Source organism: Mustela putorius, unplaced genomic scaffold (assembly GCF_011764305.1).
Source record: "Mustela putorius furo isolate JIRA1106 unplaced genomic scaffold, ASM1176430v1.1 tig00003859_pilon_pilon_pilon, whole genome shotgun sequence".
Lineage (NCBI taxonomy): Eukaryota > Metazoa > Chordata > Mammalia > Carnivora > Mustelidae > Mustela > Mustela putorius.
This window is the reverse complement of record NW_025422011.1, coordinates 25,545,884-25,570,535: the sequence shown is the minus strand read 5'-3', so window position 1 is coordinate 25,570,535 and position 24,652 is coordinate 25,545,884. Positions and strand designations below refer to the sequence as shown.

General features: G+C 51.2%; 1 protein-coding gene across 1 annotated transcript in view; it reads left to right on the top strand.

Annotated features, from left to right (window-relative positions):
* OTOG (otogelin) overlaps nucleotides 1-24,652 on the top strand; it is a 72,204-nt gene that overhangs the window by 23,237 nt on the left and 24,315 nt on the right. Inside the window, exons 20-32 of the mRNA XM_045066023.1 lie at nucleotides 1,196-1,349; nucleotides 8,169-8,276; nucleotides 8,636-8,774; nucleotides 10,410-10,544; nucleotides 10,786-10,932; nucleotides 11,226-11,345; nucleotides 12,748-12,864; nucleotides 13,569-13,725; nucleotides 16,420-16,446; nucleotides 18,953-19,120; nucleotides 21,587-21,865; nucleotides 23,467-23,584; nucleotides 24,305-24,384. Coding sequence (XP_044921958.1) covers nucleotides 1,196-1,349; nucleotides 8,169-8,276; nucleotides 8,636-8,774; nucleotides 10,410-10,544; nucleotides 10,786-10,932; nucleotides 11,226-11,345; nucleotides 12,748-12,864; nucleotides 13,569-13,725; nucleotides 16,420-16,446; nucleotides 18,953-19,120; nucleotides 21,587-21,865; nucleotides 23,467-23,584; nucleotides 24,305-24,384 — 1,749 coding nt within the window. The remainder of the gene's footprint in view (nucleotides 1-1,195; nucleotides 1,350-8,168; nucleotides 8,277-8,635; nucleotides 8,775-10,409; nucleotides 10,545-10,785; nucleotides 10,933-11,225; nucleotides 11,346-12,747; nucleotides 12,865-13,568; nucleotides 13,726-16,419; nucleotides 16,447-18,952; nucleotides 19,121-21,586; nucleotides 21,866-23,466; nucleotides 23,585-24,304; nucleotides 24,385-24,652) is intronic.

Sequence of the window (24,652 nt, the reverse complement as noted above, 5' to 3'; positions counted from 1 at the left end):
CCAGAAATTCTGGCCCATCCTCAGCCCCACCCCAGTAGCTGTCCCTCCTGCTTCCCAAGAAGGAGGGGCTGAGACTGTCTCCCTCAGGGGCACCCAGCAGAGGTGACCTCCCCTGGGTCCTGGGTTTCCTCAGTCTGAGCTGCTGGTCGTTCCACGGAGGCTGACTGTCTCTCGAGTCATGTGCTAGACCTGGGGGTCACAGAGATGGGGAGGACAGCCTGCATATTTGAGGCCGTTCCAGACAATAGGGAGGCATGGCCTGTGAGGAATGTGGAGGTGGAATAGGGGCCGGGAGTGTGGGGGCGAGGAAGGCCACTAAGGATGGGATTGGCGCAGAAGGGTCAGAGAGTAATCCTACGGCAAGTGGCTTGGATCAGGACCTCCAGAGTCTGGCCGCCCTGAGTTCGGACCTAGCCCAGGGCTTGCAAGCTGTGCAGCCCTGGGTAACTCACTTCACCTCCCTGAGCCTTCGCTTCCTCTTTTGTTAATAACCTTAAATTCTGTGATTTTCTTTTTTGTCAGACTGTTTCCCTTTGGGACTTCTATCTCATCTCCTGTGGCTATTTTCTCTCTGCTCCATCCTAAGCTGGGCGTGGAACTCACCTCCCCTTTATTGATTTCCCTAAAAAAGATCAGTTGCACAAGCTGCAGGTGTGCACAGCTGACTTGACCGAAGGCTTAGGGAGAGAGAGCGAGTTTACGGCGTAGAATCATGGGTAATGGGGAATTGACCGCCCTGTTGCTGAAAGTCCTCTGGCCACCCCTTCACACTGCATCGCTCTCCTCATTGGGCTCTTCTCCTGGTCTCTCTGGGGGCACGTCTTCTCACCTTATCGTGCCTTGGAAAGTGCAAGTGACTTCTTTCCATGAGGTGGGAAATGGGGGATGGTGATACCTCACAGAGCTGCCGCAGGGTTCAGCAAGAGTGTGCATGTGGCGTGTCCGGAACAGTCCCCAGTGGAGAGGATGTGGCACTCTTGGTGCTGGTAGAGGGGGTGATTGTCTTATGTGACACCCACAGTCCAAGGGAACCCAAGGAATGCCCCTGAAAGCATCACAGCCCCTCTCTCCCTTACCCTCCAGTTGTTGGGTCCCCCGGCCTCCCCGGCCACCCCTGCCACCCCTGGGACCAGGTGTTCCAAACATCCTGCTGGGCATCCAAGCTCCTGCCAGCAGCCATCCTCTTGTCCGGCAGCCACCCCCTGCCCGGTGGGCCAGGTCTTCGTGAACTGCAGCGACCTGCACACCGACCCGGAGTTGAGCAGAGAGAGGACGTGTGAGCAGCAGCTGCTGAACCTGAGCGTGCCAGCCCTTGGCCCCTGCCTCTCGGGCTGTGCCTGCCCCCCAGGGTACGTACCCAGGCTTCAGGGTCACGCTTTCCTGAAGGCGGGCAGAGCCAAGGGCCACAAGGCAGAGGGAGGGGCAAGGAATCCCTGACACAGCCGTGCGGGGAGGCCCCAGCCCGGGGCTGGCCAGTGATCACGGAATGGCCGGCACAGGACCTGAGAAAGAGTGGTGGTGCAGGGTCCAACCCGGAGTACATTCTCCCTGACTCTGCTTCTTCCCATTGTGTGACCTGGGATAAGGAAAAGGCCGAACCTCTCTGAGGCTCAGTTTTTCATCTTTAAAATGGAAGTAAAAATAATAATGCCTGCCACCTCACCGGGCTGTCCTGGGGAACACACGAGCGACAGAAGTGAAAGCACTGAATGGGGTGTGCAGCCTGCTGCAGAGGCCCGGAGGGGTGAAGCCCATGGGAGAGACACCAGCTTCACTTCTCAGCCCCTTTTCCCATGGAGGTCAATGGGTCCCCCCCCCGGGGGGTGGGCTGGGGTCCTGTAATACTCCAAAAAGCAAGGCCCACCCACTGGAAAGTCTCCTTCCCAGGTGCCTCAGACGCCATGTGAGCTAGAGTTGTGGCCTCGTGGGTGCACCAGCTGAGGGGGCTGCTGGGGCCTGGCTTTCTACTTTGCTAGGGCTCGTTCCTGACTCTAGTCTTGCTTCAGGTCTGGGCTGAGAAGAAGCTGGGTGCCTGATCCCATGACTTGGCGGCCCAGGGCTGTGTCCTTCAGTCAGGCCAGAGATTGGTGGTCAGCTGGGAGTTCTGGCCCAGGCCTGGCAGTCAAGGGGAGTGAGGGGGTGGGGGGTCAGGGTGGGAAGGGGAGGGAATAGTCAGGGAGAGAGCTATTGTTCATTAAATAACTTGTTCGTATTACCTCAGAGCCTCTCTGGGAGAAAGGAAGGAAGGATCATTACTCTCATCTTGCAGACGAAGAAACAGAGGCCAAAAGCAGGGTGGAGGGAAGTGGGCGGCCCAGGAGCCGGGACTCGTACCGGGCTCTGCTTACCCCAGATCCTGCCCTTCGGCCAGAGCATGCCAGCTCCATGAGGCCAGGGGTCTGGTTCCCTAAACAGAGGTCATCATGTGGGTGACGAGTTTCCCCTTTCTCGGCAAGGGCAGCCACAGCATCCCAGGCCCAGCTGGCAGGGTGTGGATAGTACCGGCTGCCACATGGGCCCCAAAGGAGCTTGTGAGGAAGGTCTGTCATTGAAGGCCTCTTGAGGTACTGGCCTTGCATGTATAAGCCTACCTCTCTGAGGACAGGGAGAGCCGCAGCCTCAGGAACTAAGGGTTGCTCATTACCAACCCTGACAGCAAGGGCACAGAGGCCAGGTGGAACTGGGAGAGCTGGGCTCAGTTGTCCCTGTGACCTCCCCGAACGTGGCCGCATATGTTCAATGAGGGCCCATGACTCCTGCCCAGAGGGGCTGGCGCTGAGCCAAGGGCCCTGGCGTCACTAAGCAGTATTGTACAGGGGTTATAATATGTTGCTCCAGACTCTGGAGTCAGGCTTGAATCTTGATTCCTCCACTTACTATGTGAGTTAATCACTTCCTTGAGTCTCAGTTTCCTCATTTGTAAAACAGCACAGAGTAAGCACTACCTGTGAGCAGATGAGCATTGTCTTCCTCTTTTGGATGCCGTGCATTTGCAGATGACCCCTAAGGGGACCCTGAAGTGAGAGGATCCCTTAACAGGTCCGGAGAGGCTGCCCCACTGTCTATGAGCCCCTTGAGGACAGAGGCCAAAGCTTCTCTCTAGGGTGGGCATGCAGCAGGAGCTCAGGGACCGAAGCAGGACTGCATAGGGCCAGGAGGGACCAGTGAAGGGTGGGCAGCAGGGAAGACCCCTCAGGAGGTGGCAAGAGACAAGGCCTGGGCTCAAGGTGGTAGGTGTGAGTTAGCCCACTGTTGGTGGCTGATGCAATTATGGGTAAAGGAGGGACGAGAAACCAATATTTATTGTGTATCTACTAAGTGCTGGGCAGTGTGCCCAAGTCTGTAACGAAATTCTCATAATGACCTTGAAGAAGTCATCATTTACCCCTGTTTCATGCTTGAAAAAACAGGGGCTTAGGAAGGTTAAGTGGCTTCAGGGAGAACAGTGGTTTAAACTCTTGGGTTTTTTCCTGCTTCTTCCCACAATAAAATGCTGGTAATGGAGTAAAAACAAAACAAAACATAAAACCTGTGAGTCTCCAGGGACAAAGAGGCCAGGCATGGGAATGACAATGGCGCAAGATGGGTCAATAGTTTTTGAAGAACGAGCAAGGGTGGATGTGTGGAAACTGACCTTGCAGAGCCACCATTGACGGCTGCTGCTCGCAGAGGAGGAGGCCGAGGAGAAACAACCTATGTTGTGTTGACAGCTTCAGGGACAGGAGGCTCCAGGCATCTCAGAAGGTGGGGTGGTGGGAGGGAGACAGGAGGATATCCCATCAAGTCTCTGTAAGAGGCTGTCAACCCCCCAGGCCTCCTCCCCCAGGCCGTGGGGTCACACAACTGCCCTAACCCCACTCAGCAGGAGAAAGATGGTAAAAGTTTCTGCAGAAACCAACCACATCAGAGATTTTGATCTCAGGAGCACCAGGAGGGATGAGATGCAGAGTGAAAACAGGGAGATTAAATGAAAACCTAGTGGGACCCCAGCCCTCTTCAGCAGATTGGATCCCTCAGTAGTGGCATTGAAGCTTCTGCCTCCTAGGTTGGAGATGAAAAGCGTTCTTCTCTTGAAATTGGGCTGGGCCAAGAGAAAAAAAAAGTCTATAGAAGCTGACATTTTAGGAGTTCCCCCAACAAAATGGTGGCTCCCCTTAATTGTACAGCTTCTAGTCAACTTGTGATGCTTCACTGCTTTTTTTCCCTTTTAAATTTCTTTAAAGTGAGGCATAATTTATAAACAGTGAAATGTGTAGCTGCTAAGCATACAGTTTGCTAAGCTTTGACAAATTTGAATGCTCATGTATAGGTACCCATGAAAGGTACTAGTTGCTTGTTGTCTCTCCTTATTATTTTAATTTGTAATTTTAACTGGTGATTTTCCCTAATGACAATGAGTATCTTTTCATGTGTTCTTTGGCCATTTGTATATCTTCCTTTGTGAAGTGTCCTCTCAAGTCTTTTGCTCATATCTTATTTGGTTGGCTATTTTCTTTAAATTGAGTTAGAGGGGCACCTGGATGGCTCAGTGGGTTAAAGCCTCTGCTTTCCTCTCAGGTCATGATCCCAGGGTCCTGGGATCAAGCTCTGCATCAGGCTCTCTGCTCAGTGGGGAGCCTGCTTCTTCCTCTCTCTCTCTGCCTGTCTCTCTGCCTACTTGTGATCTCTGTCTGTCAAATAAATAAATAAATCATCTTAAATTGAGTTAGAGTTCTTTCCACATCAAATATATACATTGCAAATATTTTCTTCCTGCCTGTGGTTTGTCTATTTACTTAATATATCTTAATAAGCCTAAAAACTTTTGATGAGCAGAAGTTTTAAATTTTGATTACATCTAATCTATTATTTTTCTCCTTTACAATCAGTGTTCTCCATGTCCTCAGTAGTTACAATTCCAAGGCCACAAAGACATTCTCTGATGTTTTCCTCTGGTAGCTTTACAATTTTGGCTTTTACATTGGTTCTATAATCTACCTGAAATGATTCTATATTGTAGAATGGAGTCAAATTTCATTTTACTTCTTTTTTGATGGCTATCCTGCAGTTTTAGCCCCATTTTAATAAAAGACTCCTCTCTCCTTATTGAATTGCTTCAGTCCCTCTGTTAAAAAAAAAATCAATTGACTCTTTAAATGCGGGTCTATTTTAAGATTCTCTATTCTGTACCATTAATCTCTTTGTCTGTCTTTAGGCCAGTATCACACAGTCTTGATTTCTGAAGCTTCATATTAAGTCTTGAAATTAGAAAGTGATAGTGCTCCAACTTTGTTCTTTTTCAGGATTTTTGGACACTCCTAGGTCTTTGCATTTCCATGTAAATTTAGAGAATTTCTACAGAAAAGCCTCCGGGATTTTGATTGGTTTTGTGTTGAATTTAGAAGTCAGTTTGACGAGAGCTGACATCTTCACTCTAGCCTGTCCACCAATGCACAAATGTGGCATTATTCCATTTATTGGGTCTCCTTTAATTTCTCTCAGCAGTGTTCCGTACTTTTCATGGAAAGGCTTTGCACATATGTTATTGAACTTATTCAGAGGTATTTGATGTCTTTGCTGTCCATTCCATCTAAGCTGTCAAATTTATTGACTCTACATCATTAAAGTATTTCTTTATTTTCCTTTTAATATCTGTAGGACCTGCAATGATGTTTTCTCTTTTCTCCTGATATTGGTAATTTGAGTCTTTTCTCTTTTTCTTACTATCCAGTCTAGGCAGGGGGTTGTCGATTTTATTGCTGTTTTCAAAGACCCTGCCCTACTCTGGTTCCATTGATTTTTTTCCCCATAGTTTTCTATTTCACTGATTTCTGCTCTAATCTTTATTTTCTTCCTACTACTTACTTTGGATTTAATTTGCTCTTACATTTGTTAAATTGTTATTTCTAGTATAAGCATTTAAAGCCATAAATTTTTCCATAAGCACTGCTTTAGCTCACTCTACAAATTTTTTTTAAAAGATTTTAGTTATTTATTTGACAGACAGAGATCACAAGTAGGCAGAGAGGCAGGCAGAGAGAGAGGAGGAAACAGGCTCCCCGCAGAGCAGAGAGTCCGTTGTGGGGCTCTAATCATCTGACAGTTTGCAGCAAAAATCCTCCCCTTTAAGAGAGATATAATCAGCCTTGGGCCTTAGTAGATGGACATCCTGTGTTTCTGCTGGTTATCAGTTCTGAGTGTGTCATTTGCTGGTGCTGGTCTCAGCGATAATCTGATCACAGCTGCAATGCCCTTAGCTGCTTGAGTCACTGTTCGACACAGTCCACTGCTTGACCCGAGTTACTCCATCTTGTTCACTACAGAGTTTTTAAATTGTCAGTGAAGTCAAGAGCTGGTCAGAGTTGTTAATTTCTCTAGCATCTTTGAAAATTTTTTTGTTCTGTCATTAATGGAGTGGAGTGTTGAGATCTCTAACTATAATTGTGGATTTGTTTCTTTCTCTTTTTTGTTTCTATGAGTTTTTGCTTCTGTTTTTAAGCTTTGTTACTTGGTGCATGCCCATTCAAAATTGTTATGTTCTCTTGATAAATGGACTCATTTGTTGTCATGAACTATCCCTCCTATTTCTGTTAATGCTACTTGGCTTGAAGTCTGCTTTGTCTGATGTAAATAAAGCCACTTCATCTTTCTTATAACTGGTGTTTACATGGCATTTTTTCCTATAATTTTACTTTTAATGTTTCTTTGCCTTTATATTTCAGTTGTGTCTTTTGTAAACAGAATGCATTCGGGTCTTGCTTTTTCAGCCAATGTTACAGTTTCTACCTTTTCAATTGAAGAGTTTATACATTTTGATTTAATTTAATTGGATTTGATTTAATATACCATCTTGTTATTTGTTATCTGTTTGTCTCCCTCTCTCTTTTTTTTTTTTTTTTGAAAAAATATCTGTTGTATTGGCTTGTTTTTTTATTTTTTTATTTTTTTGTCTTTTCTCCCTTTGGGGGAGTTATTTTTTAACATTCCATTTTATTTCCTTTATTTCATTTTAACTACATATCTTGGCATTTTTCGTGTTTTTTCTAGAGATAAGAATATGTATCTTTCATTTATCAGTCTACTGTGAATTAATATTTTACCACTTTCTGTAGAACACTTGTACCAGTATACTTTCATTTACTTACTTCGTGTCCTTTGTGCTATTATTCTCATACATTTTATTTCTATGTATTTTGTAAACCTCATAATTCATTCATATTAACCTTGCTCTAAATGTTCCATTATCTCTTAGAGAAATTAGGAAGCAATTTCCAGAATTATTTACCAACATATTTTCTATTTTTAGAGCTCTTCATTCCTTCATATGAATCTGAGTTTCCATCTTCCTAAAAAGCTTGCTTTCTTTCTTTCTTTCTTTCTTTCTTTCTTTCTTTTTAAGATTTTATTCATTTATTTATTTATTTGACAGACAGAGATCACAAGTAGGCAGAGAGGCAGGCAGAGAGAGAGGAGGAAGCAGGTTCCCTGCTGAGCAGAGAGCCCAATGCAGGGCTCAATCCCAGGACCCCAGGATCATGACCCAAGCTGAAGGCAGAGGCTTTAACCCACTGAGCCACCCAGGTGCCCATGAAAAGCTTTCTTTAACATCTTTCTTTTTTCTGAGAGAGAGAGAGGGCGTGCATGTGAGCAGGGTGGGCGAAGGGCAGAGAGAGAGGGAGAGGGACAGAGAGAATCTTAAGCAGGCAGAACCCAGTGAGGAGCTCAATCTTAGGACCCTGAGATCCTAACCTGAGCCGAAATCAAGAGTCAGACCCCTAACTAACTGAGTCACCCAGGCATCCCTAACATTTCTTTTTAGTGCAGGTCTGCTGGTTGCTCATGGAGGGCCAATGCCCATTTCATTATCTGTTTGTTAATGTACAGCTAGTGCCTAAAGGGTAACTGGCATCCAGCCTGCCTGAGGGGGATGTGACTGGTAGAGCTGAGCCTTGCTTCCTGATGGATGGCAGAGGCTTCCGAGATGGGCCCAGTCTTTGGTTTTTCCAGTTACCAAGGTACCTCTGACCTGCTCTGGGCAGCAGCAAGATGGTAGGTGGGCACATGGTCAGTTTCTCCTGGAGCAAATGCTGAGAGCCACCTTATGGTAGCCATGTGGAGTCAGGGTCCCCCATAAGTGGCAGAAATTGGAAGCATGCTGGCTTGACCCCCTGCTTGCTGTGTCCCCACAGCTTACTCAGACACGGGGACGCATGTTTCCTGCCAGAGGATTGCCCATGCACTTGGAGGGGGAAGGAGTATTTCCCCGGGGACCAGGTCATGTCCCCCTGCCACACCTGGTAAGTGAGGGTCCTGTTCAGGCTCTGCTTTTGGCTGGCGATGAGGATGGATATAAGAAGCATGATCGTGAGCTCCATCCAGTGTTCCCTCTTCCCCCATGTTCATACCCATGTTGTGTGTTTGTGTGCCGTACAGGGATGTGTGTATATACACAAATCTGGGGGGTGTTTTTGTAAATGTTTACACAAATGTGGTTTTGTGACCTCCTGCTTCTGTTGGAGGTTGATGGTGTTTGTGACCGCCCCCACCCCCCCAGGCCGGGGGCACAGAGTGGGCATATAGACAAGGGCTCTGGCATGGATATTCCAAGCATGTGTGGCGTGGGCCCTGTGAGCTGGTCTGGGCCCTTGTGTTTCAGTGTGTGCCAGCGGGGCTCGTTCCTGTGTACGCTCCACCCCTGCGCGTCCACCTGCACTGCCTATGGAGACCGGCACTACCGCACGTTCGATGGGCTCCCGTTCGACTTCGTGGGGGCATGCAAAGTGCACCTGGTCAAGGTGAGCTTCTGGATGTGTCTGCCCAGCCGGCTGTGTGGGGACCTGGGGCAGCTGAAGCCGAGGACCTGTCCGGCAGGGTGACGTTCTAGACTCCAGTCTGATGCCTAATGGGGCGGATGGAGGAATCTAAGTCTGGGGGTAGGGCTACCTAGAGACTAAAGGAAGTGTTGAGGGGCAGGCTCAGGGCTAGACAGAGCTCACCAGTCTATAATCCCCCACTGCTTGGCCGCGCACTGTTATAGTCTTGCCCCGCTGGATCCCAAGCCTTTTCCTGTCTGTAAGAGGATCTCATGTTTTTAGAGCTTTTATTGTATGCCTGGTGGTCTCCTGAGCCAATCTCATGGATTCCTTTACTTAATTCTCAGAGCAACCCTACGAAGTAGAGTTTCTTATCTCATGTTATAGAGGCAGCAATTTAGGCTTAGGGGAGTTGGGTGTCTTGCCTGAGGTCACCCCACCGCCCAGTGGGAGCTGGTTCAGGTTTGAACCAAGAAATCTTGGGAGGTTTGGTATGCAAAATCCGTCAGCTCCTGGTGAAGGAAAAGGGATGGTGATTTGGGGGGGTGCACAGTAGAGGCGGGATCCTCTAGAAAAGGGGTACCAACAAGGCAGGTGGGAGAGACACACCCAGAGGACCCTGATTTTGCTAAGGGCCTGTCTCATTATGTGATAGTCAGAGTAATAATAATAACAGACCTTTTGGGAATGAGTCCTAGCTATGTGGAAGGCACAGTATGGCAGTCTTTCACATAATTTCTGTCACCCTGAAAGATAGATAATTGAACTTATTTTAATTTTTAAATTTCAAAGATAATGCATGCTCTGCACTGATATTTAAAATAATATAGAAGCATATATTAAAAATAAATGTTTCCCTTCACAGCTCTTCTGTTCCCATTCCCTGCTCATAATAGTTAGGTGCGAATCCTGTAAGATTTTATTCCATGAGACAGACAGACACACAAAGCACACACGTACTTTGTTAATATGGATAGGATTCTGCAATTTGCTTTATTCACTTTATACTAGATACCTTAGTCATTGTACTACCAGTACATCCTTCTTTCTTCCTTCTGTAAAATTCTACAGAGAGAGTACGCTTTAGTTTGTCTTATCATCGCCCCCATTGACAGACATTTAGATTGTTGCTGATAATTTAAATGAATACTTTTGTGCATGTATCTCTAGAATCTTAGAAGTGGAATTGCCATAAAAAGCTGCATACACATAAGATGCTATTTGGTGCTTGCAATTTGCCCTGCAAAAAGGCTTACAAATTGTCCTCTTGTATATAAGACAGTACCCCTGCCCTATACCCCTGTCAGCACCAGCCATCCCCATTATATAGCCATCCATCCATCTGTCTGTCAGTCCATCCATCCATCCCTCCCCTTCCTCCCTCCCTCCCTCCGTCAGATACTTTTTGGAGATGAGTACATGCTAAGCACAGCACTAGGCACCCAACAGTGAAATTGAGCTTCGGAGAACTGGAGTCCATTGCCCAAAGTCACACAGTTAGTAAGAGCTGTGAGTGGATTGGAAACCACATCAGAGTCCATGTCCCACTACCTCTGGGCCTGTCTGCAGGCTCTTGTCTCTCCCTGGCTTTACTGAACTCCCTTATCTTCTCCCCAGAGCACGTCAGACCTCAGTTTCTCCGTGATTGTTGAGAACATAGACTGCTACAGCTCTGGCTTCATCTGCAGGAAGTTTATTTCCATCAATGTCGGGAACTCTCTCCTTATCTTTGATGATGACTCGGGAAGTCCTGTAAGGCCCTGTGCGGGTTCAGGTCGCACAGACAGTCTGTATGCTAGTAGGGGCTGGGGCAGAAGAGGGCCAGGGACCCAGTTCCTTGGGGCTGGTAAGTCAGCAACTGAACTCCTTGGACAGAGTCAAAAACAGAGCGGTCAATGTCAGGGTGTGAGGGAGGCGTGTTTCTGGAGCTGGGAACCTGACCGAGGTGTTGGGGGACACTCAGCCTCAGGAATGACCATCTCTGTCCCTCTAGAGTCCTGAGAGCTTCCTGGATGAGAAGCAGGAGGTCCACACATGGCAAGCGGGGTTTTTTACACTGGTGCATTTCCCAAGGGAGCACATCACCCTCTTATGGGACCAGAGAACCACAGTGCACATCCAGGCGGGGCCACAGTGGCAGGTACTTGCATGAACAGTGACCTTCCCAGGGCCCTCTGCTCCTACCTGGAACTGACCCAGGCCACCGGGCATTCTTACACGAGCTGTCCCCTCACTGAGGAGCCAGGAATATCATGCCTCCCTCCCTGTCTGCCCACACCCCACTCCGCGCCCTTCTCCTCTGACTCTTCTCCTCTCCCTCTTTACATCGTGGCCCCAGAAGTTGCTTCGGGCTTGTGACGGACTCCCAGGCTCATGACAACCGCTCATCCCTCATGTTCCTGCAGGTGACTGCGGTGTCCTCTCTTCTTTCAGGGCCAGTTGGCGGGACTGTGTGGGAACTTCGACTTAAAAACCATCAATGAGATGAGGACTCCAGAGAATTTAGAGTTAACTAACCCCCAGGAGTTTGGCAGCAGTTGGGCTGCAGTCGAGGTAAAGCTTCCCCGGGCCGGCTTCCTCCCTTGCTCAGATGGGCCCCGGCTGGACCGAGGGGACCTGGCCCCAGGTCAGGGACACTGGCATGAGTGGGACTGCTTGGGCAACGGCTCTCCCGGCCTCTGACCCAGAGGCCTTCGACTCTGTTCTATGGCCCAAAGGCATGTACCACCTGTCTCACACATCAGGCTGCACCTGTGGCTTGGATGAAGCCCTCCTGGGAGGGTGGGGGGCTGAGGAGGAGAAAAAGTCTTTGTCCCAGGAGAGACTTACTAGGGAAGATGAGGTTGGTTTGAACAAGACCATCTCAGCCATCTCTGTGCCCCCAGTGCCTGGCACTAGGTCGGTCCAGAGGAGAGTCCACGAGAGACGCATGTGGACTGAGGCAGTCAGAGCAGGCTTCCTGAAGGAGGTGGGAATAGGCCTCTGAGAGGGAGGACAACTTTAGCAGAGGCGGAAATGTGGAGAATGTCCCTGGGGTTTGGGAGATGGCTGAGGTCCCCGAGTTGTGAGCTATGAAGGAAAGCAGCACTGAACCGAGACTGAGAGACCTAGGTTCTTGTCTTGGGCCATCTAGTGACTTGTTGGGTGAACTTGACTAGGTTCCATCTTCTCCGTGGTTCTCTGAAGGAACTGTGCCAGGAGAGGGATGGAAACCGGATTTAATCTCTTGTGACAACTCTGATCAGTCATTAGAGGTGGCCTGGGAAGCTGTGTTGAGAAATACTTAAGACTCACAACAGGCTCAGCTAGAAGAAGATCTGCGATTGATTAGTTATGTCTGCCGTGGGTGCAGCAGCAGAGAGTGGTGATACGAGTTTACATATGTGCCTTTGACAGAGTCATCCTAGGTGCCTAATTCTCTATTGGGGAGTAGATGAAGATGAGCTTATATAGACCGGGATCAGGGAACAGTCATGGCTTGGAGCCCAGTGTAATCCTGAGGTGGGACAACGCTCTTCTTGCAGCCTCAGGAGAGCAGGCTCTACCTACCGCCATTTTAGAGAAGTAGAGAGGAGAGCTTCAGCATTTTTGTTAGCTGATGGCCAGAGGGGATCCTCAGCTCCTAGGGAGCACCCACCATTCCCACCATGTGAGAGTCCCCTCCATGGCTGCTTGCTTCCTCCCAGCCATTAAGGTGGGAGGAGTCCAGGGAGATGGGATCTACCATCTTATGTAGTCATGTACACATAACTGCGTCCATCCCACCACCTCTGCCTTCTTTTGTCTGTTTGAAGCAAGTCATGGATCCTTCCCACACTCAAGGGGAGGGGATTATACAAGAACTTAAGCCTCAGGAGTCAGGGGATCAAGGAGCTATGCTAAGAGTCTGTCCACCACACGAGGCACCAGGCATTGTGGGGGTAGGGAGATCAACAGCCCTGCCTTTGCCTCGCAGTGCCCAGACACCCTTGACCCCTGGGACACGTGTGTCCTGAATCCTCTCCGAGAACCATTTGCCAGAAAGGAGTGCAGCATCCTGCTCAGCGAGGTGTTTGAGATCTGTCACCCCGTGGTGAGTGGACCCCAGCCCCAGTTCTCCGGAGCCCCTCCCCACCTTCCTGTGGTTCCTTCTGCTCTCAGAACCTCCCACCCCCATGCCTCAGGAGAGGCACCGCAGGTCTAGAAAGGAGACCCACCTCTGCCAGTCCCTTGCCTCCAGCTTGCTCCGATGAGCTTGTCCTATTTCCCCCGGTGACCCAGGACAGACAGCCAGAAAAACAGCTTCCATGCCTTTTTCAAATCTGTCTCGATCTGGCTCTTCCTTCCGGTGAGGAAGTTTCTCTCACAGTGGACACAAACCCTCGTGTGCCCTAGCGTGTCAGCCTGTGCCTCTTCTGCCCTCCGTGGAGACGGAGCATGGCACCCCCCCACCCAGGGCCTCGAAGGCTGCCGTTGGCCTGGCTTTGCCTCTCTCTGGCCCTGGCTGGGTGTCCATAGCCCATGTCTGTTTCTCAGCCTCACTGTTAGCTTCTGGATCCAAGAACATAGGCCTGTGGAAGGCGGGGGCTTAATTCTCAAAAGTGGGGTCTGCCTGGGCCGTGGAGTTTTTCCCTCTGAGCTGGCTCCCTATGTGCCCTCAGCCCACTGGGTAGCTCACCCCAGCCTGCAGTCCCTTCATGTGGACACAGAGCCCTGCTGCTGGAGGTATTAGCTGAGAAGCCAAAGGGCTAACCTTTGGGAGCTGTCCTCTGACCTCTGACTTCTGACCTCCTCCAGGTCGACGTCACTTGGTTTTATTCAAACTGCCTGACAGACACCTGTGGGTGCAGCCAGGGTGGTGACTGTGAGTGTCTCTGTGCCAGCGTGTCCGCCTATGCCCACCAGTGCTGCCAGCATGGGGTAGCTGTGGACTGGCGGACCCCACGCCTCTGCCGTGAGTATCCAGAGCGATCACCCTGTGTGTGGGGGGGGCCCTCTGTGGGCAGGCCCAGAGGCCGCCATCACTCTGGCTGGGGTTCTGGAGTACTTGGTACCAGCTAGGCACCAACTAGTGTGCCCGTCTCTTTCACCAAATTCATAAAATCCTTATCAAGTAGGAGTTCATTCCTGTTTCACAGCTGAGAAACAGGTTAGACAGCGAGAGAGATGCAGTGTCACACTCAAGGTCACACGGGTTAGTGGTGGAGCCAGGGCTTGTCTTCAGGTGGTCTGGCTGCAAATCTGTGCTCTTAACCACTTTATCAGGGGAGTCAGGAGCCCTGAGTTTCAGACCCACACCAGCCATTTGCAAGCAGTGTGGCCTCCAGCAAGTCACGCAACCTCTCTGGGGGTCAACTTTCTCATCTGAAAAGTAGGATGAGAAAACCTGCCCCACCAGGTTTGTTGTGAGGATCAAATGGGACTTAAAAAGCCTTTGTCAGCTAAGATGGGCTGTATGCTCCATTCAGTAAAGATATTTCAAGTATGCGTTCATACACATACACAGAATCACACACACACACACACACACACACACACACACACACACACACAGTTGGTAGTATACATGTGCATCATCAAACAGATACCAGAGTAAATATGTTTAAAAAATTAAATAAAATATATAGAACATTACATTATTCACGCACCAATTCTTTTTTTATTATTTGTTACTGCACACCAGTGGTCTTCCTAGCACCAGCACACCTCACTTTGGGGAGCAGTGGTTATCCCACAGGCTCTGGGACCAGACTCTCTGCATTCAGGCCCAAGCCCCACCCAGCAGGGTGACCTGGGGCCCGATCTCCACACTCAGACTCCTGCTTGAGGGCTAAGAGCCCTCCCTTGCAGGGCATTGCGAGCATTTAGGGAGCTGACACATGTGAGGCACGGGGCACCGCTCTCTGTGTTATCGCTGAGGTTGCTGTCATTTCTCATGGGGACACGGGTGCTGGCTTGTCCTGAGCCCTGAGAGCTCCAGGAAGGATGATGCTGGGAAAAAGATGGAGAAGAATCTGCCTCTGGCCTCCCTTTTCTCTGACTGGTTTCCTCTGAGACCCTTCCACTGCAAAGGCTCTGTGGCCGTGTTCGGTGGCCCTCCCTCTATTTCTCAGTAAAAATCCTTCATGAAGGAGAAGGGAGCCCAGATTTACCCAGGATCCTCTGTGTGCCTGGCCCTGGGCCTTCTGCGCATTAGCTCATTGATATTCGGGGCTAGGGACACCTCACCCGGGACACCAGATTTAAGGAGGCACCAAAAACTCAGTAATGGAGATAAATCACATTTTAAGGAAATATTTTTTAAAAATCAAACTCAATGTAAAAATATCTGTGGCTTTGATGAACAAAATAGCAAAGTTTTAAGTAATGACAGGGTCGATGGTATTGATTTTCCCTTCTGCCTCAGTATCTCATGTGGCTTGGCCAGGCGCTATCATTGATCCTGTCTTTGTTTTAAATTTTTGCTATTTGGTTCATCGTGGATATTTTGCATTAATTTAAAAAATTTTAAAACTGTGCATTAAAAAATTATGTGTCTTGATTACGGAGGTGTCTGATGCCCCCTTCCCTTTTGGACCCAAGGTGAGCAACCGTTTTGCTCTAGTCCAGAACTCACAAATCTGTGGGGCAGCTACCCGTGGTCATCCCATATTATAGAGCAGGGTGCTAAATTACAGAGAGGTTGAGTAGCTTGTCCCAGTATGCACAGCTGAAGAGTGAGAGAGATGGAATTTTAACTCAGGTCTGACTCTTCTGGGCTACCTCCCACTGACCAGAGACTCCAACATCCAAATTTCTAGTTCAGACTTCTGAGTCAACAAATGAAGGAAAGGGAGACCTTTCCCATAGCCACACTGTGGGTCAATCTCACGGCTAGTGCTTTTTCTAGAGGTCAGTGCCAAATGCAAAGCAATAGTATTGATCATGGCATTGGGGGTAAGGGGTGGATTTGGTGGCTCTCTTTAGACCATGCCTATGAGTGAGGGAGGGTCCTTCTGCCTTCACCCCAGGTCTATCCAACTGGCCCCTCATGGCCTTGCTTCTGGCTTTAGGTGCCCCTGCAAGGTCCCCCAGTTTGCTGCAGTAGACTACAGAATCCAAGGCTGAGAAGTCTGGACAACAGGCTGTGGTGCTGATCTGGGCCACTAGAGGGTGCGCTGAGCACACATTTGGAGGAGCTTGTTGTAGCCTGATGGACACTACACTGGGGGGCCTGAAAAAGCCTTGGCTCCTGGAAGCCCCTGATTCCCTTCCACGGAAGGTTCTTGAAATACCAACTTCTGTCTTGTGCTCGCATTCCTCCAGGTCCTGCCAAAACACTTGTGATTGGAGTTCCCACTCCTTGATTTTGACCTTGCCCTTTGGGGGTCTCACAAGATGCCACATTCTGTCCAACACTCATTCACTCATTCACCCATTCACTCATTCGATACTTGCTGAGTGCCTCCTCTAGGCCAGCCTTTGAGCTCTGCACCAGGCACACAAGGAGTTGTGGTATTTCTTATACCTTAAGATATCTGAGTCCAATGACCATGCCTAGATCTTGGAGTTTGGGAGGCAGGCCAGATCTAGGACAGCTGGGATGTTAGGGGCTGGGACTCTGCCCATCTGTTCCAGGCTTCTCAAGAAGTCTTGTTCTCTCTTTCAGCCTATGACTGTGACTTCTTTAACAAAGGTAAGCCCATCTGCCCCAAGTGGAGCCTGGGGGCGCTGAGTACTACCAGCCCCACCCTGCTGCCCTGACAGCATCTGCTGACCCTGGAAGAGCTATGACAAGGTGCAAGGATGGACCGCACCAAGTGGAGAGAACCAGACAGTGTAGAGGCTGGGCTGCCTCAGAACTCTGTCTCTAGAAGCTTCTGCCGTCCCTCTCTTGAGGCCAGGCCACCTTCCTGGGAGTTTTTCTCACCCAGGGCAGCTTCATCAGGGAGTTAAAAACCCCATTCCCACCAGTATGCCACGCTAGGGCCATCACAGACTTGCTCATCAGGCTCATGGGAATATTGTCTTGGGTCTCCTGAAGGTTCGAGAGGCGAAGTCAACTGCAAACTGCTCTTTCTGAGGATGGCTGGGGCAAAACCTACAGCTTGGTTCAGCCTGTCAGATTCATCTTCCAATTTAGCCAAGGTCACAGGGTACCAGGAAATGCTCCAACTTCTGCAGTAGCTAGGGTGAAAACACTGGTTGCAACGAAAGACCCAAAGGAGGCTAATGTCCAGTGTGAGAACTCATTATTCAGTTTAGTCACCAAGGTGACAGGCAATAGGGTGGAAAGTCAGATCCTGGCAGAGGTAGATGCTTGGCAGGTCCTTGGTACCATTCACCTTTGACTTCTGAGCCCCGCTCCCTCCCCTTCCGGGTACCACGCCAGGAACAGGCCTATACGAGCCTAGTCCCAAGCTGTGTCCTCAGTTACATGCATTATCAGATTTGGGGTTGAGACATGTCCCACCAGCAGAGGATAGCCAATGAAATGGAGAGGGACAGACTAGAGGCCAGAAGATCAGTGAGGGGGTCTGCGAGATAAGAGCTGGTCCCTGAATGATAATTCAGGGACTACAGGCCCTCCAAAATGTTAGCCCCCCAGGGACTCCTGAGGGCCAAGGGCTCCCTCCTGGCTATGAGGAAGCTTTCCTTACAAGAATGAGTAATGAATAAGAATGAATCTGTAACAGAATTGCAGTCCCTGGGACAGGCAAGGTCTGTCTGACATCAGGCAAGACATTTCAGTGAGACAGCTCCGAGAAGAGTTTTCTCCCTTCTGTGGCATTTTGGGTGGCAGTAACTGGCAAAGGACAAGCTGTTTCTAGCATCGTCCTCCTACTCATCCTCCTACCCATCCATTCCTTGCTCTGCTCTTCTACCAACATGTTCTCCGGTCCAGGCCCTTTGCTGGGTGCTGTGGAATCAGTAGTCAAAGAGACCTGTCCCAGTGGCGTTCTGGAGCTGGAGCTGGAGCTGGCTGACATGGGCCCTAGAAAGCCATGGGGTGTGCCTGCTCTCAGACATTCGGTCGGTGGTTTGAAACTGACCCCTGCCATGAGCCGTGGAAATCAGCAGTCACTGCAAAGTGGGGTTTTGTTTGTTTGTTTGTTTGAGAGTTTACTGTTGTGCGTTTCCTAGCACAGCGCTGCCCGTTTCCCATGTGGTCCGGGAGACACACGCGCATCCACCCCCAAGGTTCCCCTTGTAAGAGCCGTGATCAGGGCAGGCTGTGCTCCAGGGGCTGGTGGAGTGCTGAGGAGGAGGGATGACGTTTGTGTGTGGCGGGAGAGGGTGCAGGGAGAGCTTCTCCAAGGAGGTGACATTTGAGCTGGGCCCCAAAGGTTGAGTAGGCGTTTGCCAGGCACAAACCACGGAGGACGCCTCTGAGTGGGCAGGCAGCATGAGGACAGGCATGAGGTAGAGCACAGCATGGCTCTTCCAAGGAAGCGCTAGAGAAGTTCAAGGTGGCGGGCCAAGGGTGTGGGGAGTTGGTGGGGTGTGGGGTGTGAAGGGTCCCTGAATTCAAGCTGGGCCCTTGGAGTCCATCCTGAGGGCAATGGGGAGCCATTAATCTTAGCAGGGAGTGTGTCTAGAAAGGGATTTGGGCACCTGTGGGGAGGAAGCCCTGGAGTCTGGGGTGGGGTGCCTCCGACACCAGAGGCAGGGAGGTTGGTTTTAAGGCAACTGTCTAGAAAACCCCTGGCCCTCTCTAACCTATACCAGCAATGGTAGGAACCCAAGAGCCACAAAAAGACACATTTGAGATAAGTAGGTAAACACTGATGTTGGGACTGAGACCCACTGACATTCATCCCTCAGGCGTTGAGTGATCAGAGACCATCTCTGATGTTGAGTCCCAGAGGTAACCCTGACTAGAGCGGTGGATGCATGACAGGCCAGTGGTGGGACATCTGTAGGCATGGGGGTGGGGCAGAGGTCTCCCGTGGGTGGCCCTGTTCCCAGGTTTTCCCAGTGAAATTATTCAGGCGGTGTGCAGAGGGTCACTTCCCATTAGGGACTGACTGCCTAGAGCTCATGCCCTTTCCTTCTTGGGGACCTGAGCTCCTGGGGCCCAGGGTAAGGGAAGTGACTGGAAGTAGCTCTCTCGTACCCTCTCTTTTCCCCACCTCTGGCAGGATGGGAGGTGGGCAGAGGCCCAGGGAGGCAGGCCTCACGACTGGACCCCTTCTCTCCAGCACTAGGTAAGGGTCCGTACCAACTGGCCAGCTTGGCCGCTGGCAGTGTCTTAGTGACCAGCAAGGCAGTGGGCGGTGCCGTGGTCCTCGTGAGCGCGGAGGATGTGGCTCCAGGAGACATTGTGAACTTCCTGCTGACGGCTGCACTATACAAGGCCAAGGCACATGGTAAGGCCTACCTCCAGCCCCATTGCAGCCCTTGGTGGAGGGAGGGGAGGGTGCTGAGACCCTAAGCAGTCTGCAGTGTCTGGAGAAATGTGGGGCTCCAACAGGTACCCCTTTCCCAGCCCAGACAGGCCTCTGGGTCAGCCTGTTAGTCTGTTCAAATGGCCACCTTCCATTTTCTCCCTGGAAAAAGCAGGGAGGCCAAGGTCCAGAGGTACCCCTAGACCTTGCTTTATGCCATTGCTGTGTTCTGGTCAGGCTTGGGGGCAACAGCTGCTCCTTCCTCTCCTAACCCTCCTTCCTACTCTTAATCCTCTTTCCCCTGTCCTCCTCCCCCTCTTCTCCCCTGTCCCCACCGTCTTCCATCTCTTCCTGCTTCTCCTTCTCTTTGGCCTCCTCCCCTCCCTTCCATTTTGGAGACTGGATAGACTGTAAGTCCAGAGGGGCACTGGCTGATGGACTGACTCCTGGGGGCCTTGTTTCTGTGAATGGAGGAGCAGCTCTTAATGGGCTCAGGTCATTATCCTGAATTCTAGGACACATCTAGAACCAGCCGTGGCCTCTTGGGTCACAGACGGTCCGCAGACCTGACTGGCTTCGCGTTAGTGGGCACTGTCCTCCCTTCAGAGTTCAGTAGTGCTGAACGGGTGGCAGGAACCTTGCCTGGCGCAGAGGGAACCCTGGATGGTATTTTTGCTGGGCCCTGGGCCCGCCAAGGCCTCAGTTCAGCCAGTGCTGGGAAGTCTTTCCTGTGCATTTGTGCGTGTCCCAGTGTGTGTGACCACTGTGATCAGCATTTCTACCCCTGCACCTGCTGGCCCCATCTAGTCAGTGTCTCCCCAACCACAGGGATGTGGCCCATCCCAGCATCCACTGGAACTGTGACCTGAGACACTTCTCACAGGGTTCATTCCTGTCTCAGAATTTCAGTTCTCAGATGAGGGTCTGCAGCTTACCTGATTATGATGACCTCGCCCCTCCCCCTCATCCCTCCTTCCCTGCCTTTACCCCTCCCTCCTGTTCATTGAGCCCTATTCCCAGGCCAGGCACAGACCCGGGCACTAGGGCATCAGGGATGGAAGAGACTTCCCGGCCCACCAGAAATCCACAGTCCCATCCAGGAGACAGACACAATATGAGCATGATATGGTCGTGCCTGCTCCTGGGTCCCATCCCTGTGGCCGACTGTGTGGAGGTGAAGATCGTGGGATCTGGCCTTTGCCTGCCTGGTCTCCTAATCCTGCCTCCCTCTTCCACCGGCACTTTGACTTTGAGTCTCACTTCCCTCATCTGTAAAATGGGAATAACAGGAGCATCCCCTGCTGACCTGTTACGGATTTTACTTGTTTATGATGTGTATCTTCCTTCCACTTAAATGTAAGCTCCATCAGGGCAGGGATTTTGGTCCTTTTGTTTCGGATTGTGCCTACAACAGCACCTGGCACATAGTAGGGCCTCAGAAAACATGAGCTGCAGAAGGAATGAATTTGCCACCTATTAGGTTCTCTTGGAAATCAATAACCCAGCAGGCAGAGGCCTTGCTTAGCATCGTTCCTGGCACATAGTAAGTCCCTGACAGATACTACTTAGTGTTTTACCACCAATAATGAATCCTTCCTCCGGTTGCTTCCTGTCTCCTCATAGCTGTTCAGGGGTGTGTGACAGGGCTACATGGGCAGGGGGGGAAGACACATCGAGCCCTGTGCCATGTGTTTTTGCCCCTCACCACGGCCCAGGCACGTTCAGTCATTCACTTACATCATAGCCAGTTGTGGCAGTCTGGGACTCCTGGACCCCTCCTTATGTGGATTAGGGGGTTATCCACGCAGCAACAAGCTCTACTTTCTAGAACTGGGCCTTTGTGGACACAGGAGAGAGGACAGCAGAGACCAGTCGTGGGGCTGAGGGCAAGCCCTTCTCCTCTCAGGGTCAGTTTTCCCATCTGTGGGTTGGACTCCACATTCCCTCAGTCTGCCAGCTCGGACCCTGTGGGATTCTGTGTGGAGCAGGACCAAGCTGGGGTCACTGACACCTGTCAGATCAGCACCCGCCAGCCTGTCCAGAGTGTCCAGTTGAACGTGACTCTTCTAGGGTGGCCGTGTCTGTTGGTCTGCTCACTGCTGTCTCCCCAGCATTATCAGAGCATCCTCCAAATGTTTACAGAGTAAGGAAAGGAGGGAGAGAGAAAAAGGGGAGGGAGGGAGGGAGAGGAGGAGGAAGGAGAGAAAGGAGGTGGGAGGAAGACACCTCCCAAGGTTTGGCAGCTGGCAGCTTCTCTAACCTTCCACTTCCCTCAGGCAGGGGTGGTGTGTGCAGAGGGCCAGCCCGCAGGCAGAAGTGGGCAGGCAGGCGTGGAGGAGCAGGGCCCAGCTACTCCACAGGCAGGTGGCTGTCTTGAGTCACTGAGTGCAGATGCACGCCAGGCTCGGCCCCTCCCTGCGCTCACCTCACGCACCTGGCTCTTTACAGACCCGGATGTGGTGTCCCTGGAGGCAGCAGACAGACCCAACTTCTTCCTCCATGTCACAGCCAACGGGTCTCTGGAGCTGGCCAAGTGGCAGGGCAGCGCTGCCTTCCACCGCCGTGCCTCCTTCTCACTGCACCGGGGGACGTGGCAGGCCGGCCTCGTGGCCCTGGAGTCACTGGCAGAGCCTGGCTCCTTCCTTTATGCATCGGGCCCCACGCTGGTCCTGCGGCTGTACGAGCACACAGAGGTGTTCCGCCGCGGCACGTTCTTCCGCCTTCTGGGTAGGTGTGTCCACCCCGCCATCGCCTCAGCCCCTCCTCACACTGCCCTTCCTGCCCTCTCCCACCGTACCCTCCCAACTGCCCCCCAAGAGGCAGAATTCCCACTCTCCTGACAAGGGGATGCCACACTTGGGTGCTGCCCCTAAGATGGGAGGTGGCCTGACCTCCATGTTGGTGGCCTGGGGAGCCGTGGGCAGTGGGGCCTGGGGCCCAGCCAGCTTCCTGGGTCCTGCCTACACCCATAGGCCAATTACATGGTCTAAAAATAGGGCAGCCTTTGTGGACACGAGGTAAGAAGGGTTCCTGACTGCAGCTTGCAGAGCCCACTGGCTCAGGTTTCTTGCTGATGGGGACACATGCCTGCCCTGTGAGCTCAAAGACCTCCCCCTGGGCACCAGGCTGAGGGGCCAGCAGCCTCCCTCTGTCCCCCATGGGAGGCCCAGGACCCTGGGCAGTGATGGGGCAGCTCCACACCCTTTCCAGCTAAGGCCAGGGGCTTCCAGGGCTCTGCCATCCCCCTGGCAGGTGGGTCTGCCCCCAAGGGCTTGCTCTCTGCTTATACCCTGGAGGAAGTGAGCACAATTTTTCTACCACTGCAGGCAGGCCTCTCTGTCCTGCAGGCACATGCATGTTTGTGCCTGTGCGGGCGCCTTGAGCTGCATGAATGGGTCCATTATATATATTCACAAACATATCTCCAACCAGCCCCCCCATTGATCATGGGCCTTGCTCTGGGCCTGGTTCATCGTTGGTGCTCCCCAAATGTAAGTTCTCAGTTCTGGCCTCCAGGATCCCAGAAAAGCAGGTTTCTTCAGAACCCACCCATGTCTTCCCAGTCAGGCCATGGTTTCAGAGACAGGTTGCATGTGTTAAGATGGTCTGGGTCTCGTCTGCCTCCATGTCCCCCATAGCCTGCTTTCTCTGAGGAGTCCTCATCTGTCAAGGCACTGGCCACAGGACCTTTTCTTCAGGAAATCCTCCTGGGAGAGTAATTTTCCTGGCATCTTCTGTGCCTCAGTTTCCTTAGCTATAAAATGGGGATAATAATAGTGCTACATCATAGGATTACTGTGAGCATTAATAAGGAAAAACTTATGAGATGTTGAATGTCGTGTTTGGTGCTGTTCAAGAGTTGGCTATTGTTTTTGTTGTCATTATTGTTATTCTTAGCCACCAAGTGTGCAGGGCAAGCCTGGCCATCAAAGTCCCAGAGGAGCAGGGTGACAGGACAACCTTATGCAGGGGATCAGGGGTCCCAACCTTCTCTTTGGCTAACCCTCAAAGCCCAGCTGCACCTGCCTGCTCTGTGCCTCCCTGCCACAGGGTTCTGAGCCCCTACTCCAAGTTCCCACAGCCCCATCCCAAGGATCCCCCAGGCACTGACCCCTGCTCACAGGAATAGTTTTCCCTTAGGTTGGTTTTTATTTTATTTTGTATTTTATTTTATTTTTCTTTGCTTTTCCTGCATGTGTCCATTTGTCTCTTCCATGGAGCAGGGTGGGGATAGGTGGAGCTAGGATTACCTCTGTGTCTGTCTCCTGACCCTGAGCTGGTATCAGTCTCGCTCAGTGCTTGGACTCTGGTGCGGCTCACCTTTCCAGATGCCAAGCCCTCAGGGGCTGCCTACCCCCTCTGTGAGTGGCGCTATGATGCTTGTGCCAGCCCCTGCTTCCAAACCTGCCGGGACCCACAGGCAGCTGGCTGCCGGGACGTGCCAAGGTGAGGGAGCACGGGGTCCAGGTGTGTATGTCAGTGTATTTGAGCATGTGCATGTGCAAATGGGTGTGTAGTCTGTGTAGTCTGTGTAGTCTGTGGGCAGAGGCATGAGCATTTCCTGAGAAGTATGTGTGTGCTCACAGGTACTCGTGATTGCATCGTGTGTGTGTGTGTGTGTGTGTGTGTGTGTGATCTAGAGTGCAGCTGACTTACATGGACATATGTGAGTATTGATTTGTGTGATGTGCATACACCTGGGCTGTGTGTGTATTCGTGTGGGTATACTGGTGTCCGTGGGCCGCACACAGCTGTGCGTATGTACACGTGTGTGAGCTGTATGCACCTGGGTGTTGGTGCAGCTGTGTGTGCACGAAGGTTTTGATAGTCTGTATGGATGTGTGGGTGTCTGTGTGAATGTTTTCGAGTCTTGCGGGTGGGACAGTGTGCCTAAATGCAAACACATGGGAGCGTGTGTGTGTGTGTGTGTGCGTGCACAGGTGTGTGCGTAAGCAGACCTTGTTCATGTTTCTCTCTTGGTCTGAGGAGTATCAGTGCAAAAGTGTGCAACGTGCATGTTCAGGTGTATGTACTTCTGTACACGTGTCTCTGGGGGTTCATGTGACGTGTGTCATAAGGAGGGATGAAGCTGTGCTCACTCCATGTGAAAGAGATGATTGTTCCCCATGTCTCCAGCTACTAATTGGCTCCCTGCTCTGTCCTCAGGGTGGAAGGCTGTGTGCCTGCCTGTTCCACTCCCAAGGTCCTGGATGAAGTCACACAGAGATGTGTCTACTTGGAGGACTGTGAGTGGCCCAGATTTCTCATCCCTCCCTCAGATTTCCTCTAAATCTCCAGCTTCTGCTTTGACCAACCATGCCCAGAGTCCCCAGGTCTCTGGAGAAGCAGGGTCAGCATAGGAGCCTCTGGAAGAGACCTTTAGAGTAGGCAGGGACCCCATCCAGCCCATTCTTCCCACTAAACAGAGAGAAAAATGAGGCCCAGAGTGGAGAGGGGACTGGCTTGGGATCAGGTGGTAGGAATGCAGTACAGGCAAAGGCAGACCAGAGGTCC